This window comes from Aethalodelphis obliquidens, unplaced genomic scaffold (genome assembly GCF_003676395.1).
Source record: "Aethalodelphis obliquidens isolate GAN/ISIS:26980383/991018 unplaced genomic scaffold, ASM367639v1 scaffold8, whole genome shotgun sequence".
Taxonomy (NCBI): domain Eukaryota; kingdom Metazoa; phylum Chordata; class Mammalia; order Artiodactyla; family Delphinidae; genus Aethalodelphis; species Aethalodelphis obliquidens.
The window spans coordinates 46766893-46779120 of NW_020837952.1; the positions used below are offsets into that span (position 1 = coordinate 46766893).

At 45.5% G+C, this 12228-nt stretch overlaps 1 protein-coding gene across 1 annotated transcript in view; it reads left to right on the top strand.

The window, feature by feature from the left end:
* Nucleotides 1–12228, top strand: part of STAB2 (stabilin 2) — a 158420-nt gene that overhangs the window by 95624 nt on the left and 50568 nt on the right. Inside the window, exons 34-39 of the mRNA XM_027107363.1 lie at nt 2114–2245; nt 4961–5089; nt 6547–6603; nt 7634–7729; nt 9299–9494; nt 10974–11069. Coding sequence (XP_026963164.1) covers nt 2114–2245; nt 4961–5089; nt 6547–6603; nt 7634–7729; nt 9299–9494; nt 10974–11069 — 706 coding nt within the window. The remainder of the gene's footprint in view (nt 1–2113; nt 2246–4960; nt 5090–6546; nt 6604–7633; nt 7730–9298; nt 9495–10973; nt 11070–12228) is intronic.

Consider the following 12228-nt stretch of genomic DNA (forward strand, 5'->3'; position numbering starts at 1 on the left):
TGAGCTGCTTGTAAATTTTGGAAATTAATCCTTTGTCAGTTGCTTCATTTGCAAATATTTTCTCCCATTCTGAGGGTTGTCTTTTGGTCTTAGCCTTTCTGCTTCCCCAGAAAGTCCTATCATCACTGTAAGTCACAAACACAGTCTCAATTAAGTAAAAACAAAAAAAATCCAGCTCCTTGTAAAAATCGACATTTTGAATTGAATTTAGAATTAAATCTTCTTTCCTCACTGCTCCATGCTGGGCTTTGTCCAGAAAGGAAACTAGAGGAGGGGGTTTGGTCCTTGAATCAATCAAGGTCCATCAGAGGGTGGCAGGAAGGATAGACTGGGAGTTTGGGATTGATATGTACACACTGCTGTATTTAAAATAAAATGCCTTTCCATGAAAAAAAAATCAGTATGGAAAGGTAAAAATGATTGCTAAAAAAAAAAAAAAAAATCAAGGTCCATCAGGAGACGGAAACCATACCAGAGAGAATTCAATGTTATGAATTGTTTATTGGGTATAAAATTATATAAATATAATTGAAAGGTAAAAAATATAAAGGTATATAAAGGTATATAAATATATATAAGGTATATAAAGGTATATAAATAAAATATATAAAGGTATATAAATATAATTGAAAGGTAAAAAAGAGATAGCATAGAAGCATCTATAACCCCAAAGGCTGGGAGAATAGAGGAAAGAGGTCAGAACAACTAAAAGTCAGAAATCTGGAGGAGCTGTAACGCAGACCTCTGAGGCTTGAGGCTTGTGGCTCTGACATTGGAGGAGGGTCCCTGGGGTCCAAGACCCAGGCGTCTCGGAGATGCCATTGCCCAGCTGGTGCTGGCGTCTTGGGGGGAGGGGGACATGATAAGGCCAGTCTGGGAGTGACAGGCCTCTGCCGCTCGGATCCAGCTGCCGCTGGCAGGGCGATGAAGTGCAGCTGGGGTGATGCCCCCAGGACCAGGAAGCATGCAGGAAGAGGAGATCCCTCTAACAGGCCTCACGGTCTCCCTCGAGCACTTTCCACTGGTGGCGCCAAACAGGAGACCTGGCAGAGGAGAAGCGTGGGCTGTGGTCCCAGCTCCACCGCAGAAACAGTGTAGAGGGTGATTTGGAGCTGAGACAGTAATTCACCATCTCTCCTTCCCCATATGATGCTTCTATTTCCTTTCCTGATCTTACTGAATTCAGCTTTGGTCTCACCGGGTTTGCAGTTAGGACCTGTTGATGGTCGGGAAGAGATGTTAAGAGGGTGGGAAGAGATGTTAAGAGGGTAGGAAGTTCTTATCTAACTGGTACCGTCTTGAGATGCCATTGCTCTCTCGCTCTCTGATGGGTTCTTTGGAGACCCTACCCATCCCTGGTGGTCTCTGACTGCAGTTCCCCCCACCTGTGTGCATGCGTCTCTTCCTACAGCCACTTTTTTTCCCAGTGGACCCTCAGCGTCCAGAGGCCACCTCCAGCCTTTCCCTTGGGGAGGCCCGTCTGCCCTTCCAGAAAGCCATCTAGGATAGGACCTAAGGCACCAGCTCTCTCAGACACGGCCAACCCTCTGGTCCACAGGACACCTGTACTCTCTTGTCCCCCGTCAGTGCTGGGAGTGCAGGCCTGTCTCCGTGCGGTGACAGCCTGCCCCCTCCGCTGGGGGTCAACCTGCCAACAGTCCCTGGCACAAGATTGCTCAGGCCTGAGTGACCCCCCACAGGCTACCCTGTCTGCAGAGGACACAGATCAAGCCCTTTGAAATACCCCATTGAGCCTCCTCTCATGACCCCTGAGGTGAAAGGCAGGCTGGGGTGTGAGGACTCTCTTCACAGCTGTTCTCACCAAAGAAATCAACTTTAAAATCCCCCCCAACCTTTTCTGCCCTCACTCTGGGTTTTAGGGTCCCGTAGTGAGTTCCTGACCATCCTACATGGAAAGTCTGCAGGTTCCCCAAGGTGATCTGTCTCGGGTTTGGTATTTATTATCTACTGTGCCCTGATGCCTCGGGTGAAATTTCCAGTTCAACAAGCTATTGCTCTTAAACCCCACGGTGCCTGGACATCAGGGTTGCCCAGTAAGTGCCCGGGGACCGGCTGATTTGTGGGTTGACTTTCCCTTCTGTGTGTTGTCCAGGAGGAGGACGTACTCAAGTATCACGTGGTCTTGGAGGAGAAACTGCTGAAAAATGACTTGCACAACGGCATGCATCGGGAGACCATGCTGGGCTTCTCCTACCTCCTTGGCTTCTTCCTCCGCGATGACCAGGTGCGATCCTTTCCCTTAAAACCTACAGGCGGGTGTCCTAGCTCCATGTCCGTCATCACTTTTGCATTGCATAATCTCCCCAGCACTTCCTAAGCCTTCTCTACAGAAGACGGTTGTCTGTGTTTCACCGTAAAGTAATGACTCAGCCAGACTGGGAAGCTCCCCTTCCCCTTCCCCGTCACCAAATCATCAGTGTGGCCTGGCTGACGATGGGATTGAATCCCAGCAGTCACAGGTGCCCTTCAGTTCTGATTCCTAACAAACAAACAGCCCCCCAAGCCACCTCCAAGAGGGAAGGGAACCCGGCAGCAAAACCTGACGCCCAGGAAGTGGCACTGGCCCCAGGGTATAAGGAGCCTCACGGACTCCAGCAGCTAAATGAATAAACATTATTATCATTGCTTGATCATACAGACTGCAGACCTCGGACCAACTGACCCCCATACCAGTATTCCAGTATTAATCTCACACAACCCCTAAGTACTTAAAGTGTTTAGAATTCGTAGAAAGAATTGAGACTAAATACATATTTTAAGTATTTCAATATAAAATTCTTTGTACCTACTTCAAACATCAATCAATCTGAAAATTCAACAAGAAATTCACTACATAACTCTAGTATACATTCTCATAAGAAAAATTAATAAAAACAAATGATTATTTAGGATAAACTAAGCACTATATTAAAGTAAAGAAGGTTTAATTGCAAATTTTTAAGCAATAATAATTGGTCCCTGTAAAAAAGTGCAGTTTTGAAAATAATTTTCTCAGTGTTATCATCATTGAAGTACAAGTGAATTTTGTGTACAGTTTTTCTTTCAACATGCTTGGGTTAAAAAAACAAAGTCTTCATGGTTCTTCATTACTTAGGGAATAATCTAACTCCAAATATTTCCCTCTGACTCCTATAAATAATCCTACCTATTGTGCAATAATTTTGAGGAGATCCTTTCAAATACATTTTCTTTTTTTTTGCAGGTAAGGCAATTTTTGTTGGTAAAGACCTTACATTTTTGTTTTTAATCTATGTCATCTTTTATTTCATCATGTAGAGCTGAATATTCCAGTGCAGTTAGTTGAATCAGTTTTGATTCTGTCACATTTATTTTTCATGTGTTTGGAAAGTCTTTGATCTAGAGCTTTTTTTTTTTCCTTTCTACCATAGAGGCTTTATCTTACTGTAAACAAATAGTTCGATCTTACAGTAGAGGCTTTGCTTTTATTGATAACTCATTTACTCTCAGGACGAAGAAGATGTAGAAAAATGCTCTCTGAGTAAACTTGTGTTCAGATCAAAATTTTAATGCAACCCGTAATTCTTCGAACACATCTCACAATAAAAATGATTCAGACTTTTTCTAATGCCAAATCAACAGTATTACAGCATCCAAAGTTCTGCCATTTTGATATTTTAAAATAGCTCAACGTCTTGGAATTCTACAAATTTGTTTTGCAATAACCGTTTGACGCCACAAGTAAGGCCCCTTGCTTCTTTTCCGAGTTTACACAGACCCTGGACCACTTCTGTGGACCTTAGCCGTGATTTGTCCCAACATCCAGTGGAAATTCACTTGACTCCAAGTAAATCATCAGGGACTTTAACAGTCAGTGGAAGTTCAAATTTAAACACTTAGCAGAGTCATTTTAATCGTGACACAGTGGGGAGTTTGAGAGATGTTAATCATTTTTAAACCCTTATGAGATATGAAGTTGACATCTGTTTAGTACAATAAAGAATTCCCTCTTCTCCCAACCTCAGCCCTGCTACACACCCCCCACACACACACCACCCCCCAATTTTTCAAACAACCATTTGTTTTCAGTTATATTAGTTATATTAATGAATGAATGAATGGCTTTACTTATTTTGCTAAGCAATCATTAAGGTATGCTCCCATTTAAAAAATCGAAACAAAACAAGTTACAATTCAAAGTTGAATTTAATTTGGCAACATTTAGAAATTTCGTTCCCGTGTCTTAGATGCTTAGGGACACGCAAGGCAAAGACGATACAAACATACCATGAACTCCTAAGAAGCCCCATACCAAGAAACATGGTATGGTAATGCAGACCTCAGAGCAGTCTCCTCACGCTGGGAAGTAATGCTATCTGGTGGAACACTTTTTACAAACTCTAAAACACTCAAATATGCTAGTTGTTTTTATTCTTATATAACAGCCACTTAGCCTTACTTAGGGGTGCTTGCAAATGAACCAGGAAGTAGAGATACGCTAAAAGGACACTGAGTTTCGTTCTCCATGTCTTGGCTTTGGAAGGCATCCACACCTCCTGGACCACCAATAACCAGCACAGCCAAGCACATCCATCGTCCATGGAGCCGATTTATCAGGGGCACTAACATAACGATCATGACTCAGAATTTTTAAACAATAAAAACCGATCATTTGAAGGGTGGAGAGAAACCTTAGAGATCATCTAGAACAACCTCTTCCTTTTACAAAAGGGGAAATTGAGATTCACAGAGGAAAAGCAACTAGCCCAAGGTCACACAGCTGGAAGGTGTCAGATGCACAACTGTCACTCAGACTCCCCTCTCCTAGGGCAGAGCTCTCTCCACTACACTGTGCTACCTGCCAGGTGACTTTTGGAATATCTCCTAGGCCGTTGTCATATTGATATCCTCCAATCCCCATCGTCCTTATTTCCCTTAAAATCACTGTAGTAAAAACTTACAGTTAACTCTCTGTTCACAGCTCTACGTAAATGAGGCTCCGATAAACTACACCAATGTAGCCACTGACAAGGGAGTGATCCATGGCTTGGGGAAAGTTCTGGAAATTCAGAAGAATAGATGTGATATTAATGACACTACTATCCTACGAGTAAGTTCTATCCAAGGCCAATGATGAGCTAAAGAGTGTTGGCTTATTTTTTATAATTTTGAGCATAGGACTCATCTATCAGAGTATCTCAATTCAGTTCAAAACACACTGCATGAGGGCTTCCCTGGTGGCGCAGTGGTTGAGAGTCCACCTGCCGATGCAGGGGACACGGGTTCATGCCCCAGTCCGGGAAGATCCCACATGCCACGGAGCGGCTGGGCCCGTGAGCCATGGCCGCTGAGCCTGCGCGTCCGGAGCCTGTGCTCCGCAACGGGAGAGGCCACAACAGTGAGAGGCCCACGTACCGCAAAAAAACAAACAAAAAACACTGCATGAACATCTCTAAATGCCAAGGAGCATACTTGGCTGTGGCTCCACAAAGATAAATAAGACATGACCCCTGCCCTCAGTGGGCTCACAGTCTAGCGCCTTGAAAGGCTGCCTGGAGGGTTATGTTGTGGAGGGAGGAGGCGTCTGGAGCCACCAGCCTTCCTCAAAGGGAAAATGTGCCACACCCAGCATAGGCACGGGAGCGGGGGAGGCAGGGTGTGGTGCACCCATGAGAGGTTTTGGCCAAGCCTGGTCTAGCAGGAGAGACGATATGGAAATGGGTCATTTCAGTATAATATGGGATGCAGTAATGGAGACTTTTTAGTCCATGAGATGGTGTAGGGTCTCTCAATAATAGTAATAACTGCTGAAATTTACTGGGCACTTTTTATGTGCCAGGCACTGCTCTAAACATTCTACATGTATTAACTCAGGTAACCCTCACGACACCCTTCAACGCAGGTACTATTACTCCGCCCATTTTTCAGATGGGGAAAAATGAGCCCCAGAGAGGTTGAGTAACACCCGCAGGTTCACAGAGCTAGCCAGTGTCAGAGAAGGCGTTCAAATCCAGGCAGTCTGGCCCTAGAGCCAGAACTGTGAACGACCACACAATACCGTCCAGTAGGTGCCAAGTTAAGAACTAGTCATATTGGTCTCCTTCTGTTTTAGGAACAGGCTGCACTTAAAAATGCCCGTCATTCTTACCTCGTGCTCCTTTATTTACGATAGTGAATATTATCTCCACGCGGACCCCATGGCTGGGCGCTGGGCGTGATGCATCCTTTAGTCTCAGAATCCGGCCCAATTCACTGAGTAGTGGGTTTTCAATAAATGAGAGTTGTTGTTAAAGGAATTAGGATTTAAGTGAGTTAAGACCCCCCCACAGGTTACAAGATGATGAGCATCTGGAGTGTATAGTAGAGAAAGTGATGCTCCAGTGTCCACAACCCGAAGTAGTTGAAGTGTTTGTCTCAAAGGACATGAAAGAGGTTGACCAGACGAGCTTCTGGTTTTCAGTTTTATAGCCTAAAACCTCCAGCGCCATGTCTGGAAAATATTTGTAGCCTCATTTTGCACTAAATGTAATAACCATGAGATATTCACTTTGGTTGTGTTTTACTAAGGGAAAGTGTGGGAAGTGTCCCCAGCAGCCGATCTGCCCGTTTGGAACTAAACCACTAGTAAGTATTTTGTCTGCTTTGATAAAACTGTTTCTGGATCCCAGGGAGGTCCAAATTAGAAAATGAGTCTCAAACACAACTCATTTCACTGCTTTCATTCCTTCACTTGATTTTAATTTAATCTTACCTTCTTACCTTATATGCATCTTTCTAAAGTCTTAAATCCATTTTTTTTGGACCAAAGCAAAAATTTAATTAATACATAAATAGAAACAAGGGTTCATCTCAACCAACACCCAGTGCAGGAAGGGATTTTTCACTTTCTACATCTTTCATATTCCAGTAGCTGGTTAAAGACAGGAGCAAGAAAGCTTATCAAAGGAGGCAAACTCCATATCCAACTCGGTATCCAACCTGGAGGAGTCCCACCTTCCCGATTCCCTTTACAGTTGAAGTTACAACTAACTTTCTCTAAGAAACACATGACAGACCTGCGGGGAGGTAGACATGTCTTTGAATTAACGACCCATCTGTATTTCTTACAGCTGTTTATTGCAAGAGCTAGCTCTGACGATGCTCCAACCATTACAAAGGATCAACTCTCATGTACCTTCCGTTGCATAATAGTAATTATAACTAACAATGCTGACTCTTCTCACTTGAGTTTGCATTTAATCTTGTATATTAGAAGTCTTTGTAAGCAGCCTTAATCTTGTCTCAGACCAAGGCAGAATATCAACCAATAAATAAACAGAAACCAAGCCCCATCTCAATGTGGAATGTTGGAAGGATGTTTTCATCTGATTGACTCTGTGATTCTTCCTAACTTGAGCTGGTTCTAAAGAAAAGTTCTTTTTACATCGTACTACCGTAAGGGATAATTATCTGAATTTTGCCACCTGGTATTCTGGCAGCCAACATTGTGATTTTGCATTTTCTTTCTTATGAAACAGCTCCAAGAAGCCAGCCCCCTCCTTTTCCAGAACATTTCAGTTAGAGAGACAGCAATGTGCCACCCACCTACTTGCTTTTAGAGATTGGAAAGCTTTGTTCTAACTGAAAAGCTGATATAATCATTATTATTTCATAGGGTGCAGAGACGAAGAGATGTCTCTATACCATTTATTTCATGGGCAAGCGATCCCTGTTCATTGGGTGCCAGCCAAAGTGTGTGAAAACTGTCATTGTGAGTATAATGATTTAATAAGCCTTCTAACTATTGCAGCAGCATTGAGAAATGTAATCATGTGTTATACTTTTCAAAGTGCCTTTCCGTGTTTTTTTTTTTTTTTTGGCCGCTCGTTGCTGCACACAGGGTTTCTCTAGTTACAGCGAGCAGGGGCTACTCTTCGTTGCAGCGTGCAGGTTCTCATTGCGGTGGCTTCTCTTGTTGTGGAGCACGGGCTCTAGGCATGCGGGCTTCAGTAGTTGTGACACATGGGCTCAGTAGTTGTGACGCATGGGCTTAGTTGCTCCACGGCATGTGGGATCTTCCTGGACCAGGGATCAAACCTATGTCCCCTGCATTGGCAGGTGGATTCTTAACCACTGTGCCACCAGGGAAGTCCCCCTTTGCATGTATCCTTTCTGCCACCTCCCCTTCCTCCTTATCATCTTCATTACCACTGTCATTCAGAGTAGTAGCGGTAGCACTAAAATTCAGGACAGCCCTGCAAGTCAGCCCATTGGTGAAAGCTGCAATATTCTGTTGCATGATGAAGAAATAGAGGGGGGCTTCCCTGGTGGCGCAGTGGTTGAGAGTCCGTCTGCCGATGCAGGGGACGCAGGTTCGTGCCCCGGTCCGGGAAGATCCCACATGCCACAGAGCGGCTGGGCCCGTGAGCCATGGCCGCTGAGCCTGCGCGTCCGGAGCCTGTGCTCCGCGACGGGAGAGGCCACAACAGTGAGAGGCCCGCGTACCGCAAAAAAAAAAAAAAAAGAAGAAAAAGAAATAGAGGGACTGAGAGGCTAAGAGGATCTCCCTGTTCTCACAACAGAGGAAACGCCCCGTGAGCGAAAGAGACAGGAGATGGGCAGCTCTCCAGGGAAAGAACAAGTGCACCTGGTCATTTAGAAAGCGGGACCCCAGAGCTAGGCACCTCTGACCTGTAACTTTGGAATCTGCAGGAAAAGTCTTTATAATGTCCTGTCCTGCTGCTTTCGCCGAAGACTAGACGCAGCCTCTGCCTGTCCTGCAGAGGCAGCTGATGTGGCCCTTAAGTTGCAGCTGCAGGAGATCTTGTGTTTTAATGCACTCAAGAATAAAGGCAGGCGCAAGCGAGCAGATATCCTGCAGGGCTTCCCTGAACTCAAAGAGAGTCATTCATAGAATGTCCAAGGTCTCACCCACCTCCCAACCTTCAGTACCAGGTGAAATAACACACAACGCAAAGGTGCCAGGTTTGGGGATGGCGAGGGCCCCTCTGGCATCACTTGCATTGTTTTTACTTTGTTCCTGCTGCCCCTCCTTCTTTCTCACTTTTCTTCGTCCTCTCCCCCTGCTTGCCTTTTTCCTTCCCCTCCTTCCTGCCTCCTCGGCAGAAGCCTCCACGCTGCTCCTGGCACACCTGGAAATTTCATAGCCTCACCTGGTTCTCGGGGGCTGCTCTCCCCATCCCTCCCAACCCCTCCATGAGGGGTCAAAGCTACGGACACACATCCAGTCCCACCTGCAGGATGTCCACACCATGGCTGGACAAAACCAAAGGATGGAAGTGTGGCCTTGCCCAAGCCCAGCCTGGTCCTTCTGTTTCAGACGAGAGAATGCTGTGCGGGCTACTTTGGTCCCCAGTGCCAGCCCTGCCCAGGAAAAGCCGAGAACGTCTGCTTTGGGAACGGGATCTGTTTGGACGGAGTCAACGGCACGGGCACGTGTGTGTGTGGCGAGGGCTTCAGCGGGACAGCCTGTGAGACCTGCATGGAGGGCAAGTACGGCATCCACTGCGACCAAGGTGCGCACCCTCCCTGACCCAGGCAGGCTGCCCGAAAGCAGCCGGAAATGCAGGAGAAAAGAGTGATTCGGCACGCGCTCCCTCACCAGCCTGTCCTGGGGGTTGGGGGTGGGGGCAGACTGGAATCCCGCCCATTATCATGTGAATTACAAGAACTTCTGTGTTGTGTAATTTGCAATGGGCAGTGATTCCAAACATGTTCAGTTACTAACCTGGACTTATCAACCCTCCCCAATCGCTCACTGACATTCTCCAACTCAGCCACATTTCTGTATTTGCCTGCGTGTGCTGGTGCTCTGTGGGTACGCTCTGTTTTGGACATTGCTTGATCGTTTGAAAAGAAGATCTGTGCACATCATCTCATTTAACCCATTCAGGAGCCATGTATAGTTGAGTATTTGTATCCCCGTTTTACAGATGAGGACTTAAGGCAAAGAGGTTGAATGACTTCCCCCAAGGTCACACCTGATGAGATTGGAATGCACACCCTGCTTCCCTCCAAAGCTTTGTTCTTGAATCCTGTCCCTTACGTGAAGGTCACTCTATTGATTCATCCTCTGCCGGACACATGCTTTACGTTGTTTTCACAAAAATCATGATCTGTTTTAGCCGAGTCATCTGCATTCTCTCACCTGACTTTCTCGTGCCCAGGGACACACACCTCTGAGCGGGCTGACGTGGAGAAGGGGTTTCCTAATCCATGATGGGAAAACAAAGCATTTTTTTTCTACTTTGTATTAAAAACTACATATTTGACCTGGCTATCACTGTTTTCTCAACAGCTAGTCCAAGCCAAACAAAATCAATATATAATTGAGTCATTATAATCGGACCATATAATATATAATTGGCATTATAGTGCTGATTTTTTTCTGTGTTATATGGAAGAATTATCTGCTTGCATTTATGCAGGATTTCCTAACCTAGGATCCACAGATGACCCTCATGGGGTCCAGCACACCCCCAAGGCTGAATGCTTTTTTTCTGAGGAAGGCATCCTTAACTTTCATCCAGTTCTCAAAGAGGTTCACAGTGTTGCTGCGTAACCAAGGAATCGGCATTTCTGTGTTGTCCAAGAAGGTGGTGGTGCACCGGCTTTATAGGAACCGAGTGGGCTTCTCTCTGAAGTCTACTCTCAGGGGACAAACATGGCTGCGTCCCAAATGGGTCCCGTATAACCACGATTCCTCAGATAACCTCAGCCAAAAACACTCTCACACTGCTTGGGTCACTGGCCCACAGTGCTACACGGTCCCCAGACGGTGGTCTTTGTTGAAGCATGACCTAATTCACCTGTTAGCTCCCTCCTATGCCCCCGCCCTTCCTGGGAATCGACCCCCCAAACCCATGAGCAACAACGATCATCTAGAACCAGACAGTAGAATTACGTGCACCGAAGTGAACCTTAGTATTAGATGTAAAGTGAATTGTTGAACACGGGTCAGAAGTCTAACAATGTGTGGGTGTTTTTCCACTTAGCGTGTACTTGTGTCCATGGGAGATGCAGTCAAGGACCCGCGGGTGACGGCTCCTGCGACTGCGATGTGGGCTGGCGAGGAGTGAGATGTGACGATGGTAAGAGCCAGCCTTTCGGTACTTATGATCTGTTCTTAGCCTCACTTCTCAGCAGCTACATGTTTTTCTCCTTCTAAAATAGAAATGGCATCTTTATTTCTTCCTTTGGTGATAAGGTAATTCCTACTTGCAGCCAAAAAGATTGTAAAATAAAGAAAAGCATTAAAAAGAAAATAAAAATTACTCATACTCCCAAGACAGGGACAAAACAATCATTAGTGTTTTGTATTGGCCTTCCAGCCTTGTTCTAGGTATATACATGTGTGTATGGGACTGTACTCTTCACACAGTTTTGTAACCTACTCTTTCACTTCACAATGTATATAATCAGTATCTTTTCATGTGAATAATTATAGGTAAATATCATTTTTCTTAATTTCTATACAATATCCCATTATCTGATTGTACCATGCCTCTTAAAATCAATTTTCTGCTATCATAAACAATGCTGCAATGAGTATCTCATTCATATATATATATATATATATTCGTATATATGTTCATATATATATTTGCATTTGTCTTATTAATTTATTTGGTTAAATTCCTTGAGATGGTGAGTTAGAAGTTGGCAGTTTGGGGGAAAGTTTTGCTGCTTACTGCCAAGTTGTCCTCCAGAGACTGTATCAATTTATTTTCCCCCGAGTAGGGTCTGAGCAGGCTCGTTTTCCCCAGCCCCCCACGCTGCACTGATGACTCCTAATGTGCCCCCATGAGAGTGATGAGAGGGGAGAGAATTTCAGGCAGAAAGAAGCTCATGGCCCAGCCCAAAGATGTGGGAAGGCTCTGCACATCTACAGGACCAAAGGACTGCAGAATGGGAGGGATGTAGAGGCAACGAGGAAAGTGGGATGAGAACGGGCTAGAGGTGTAGGCAGGAGTCAGCTCGTTAAAGGCTAAGGATGGCGGACCTTCTGCCGAAGCCAACAGGAAGCCATTCAAGGGTTTTGAGCAGGGCGGCAATGTGATGAGATGTGCATTTTACAAAGATCACCCTGACACTGGGTTGGAGAGAATACCCCTGGAAGCAGGTATCAGAGAGTCCCCCTCACCTGGGGCAGGGGCTGGGGAGGAGTCACAGGTGCCTGCCAGCCCAGTGAGGGCTCCAGGGATGTGGGGTTGTCAGAAGGAGTGTCTTTGCTCAAAGCTCCAGGTTATG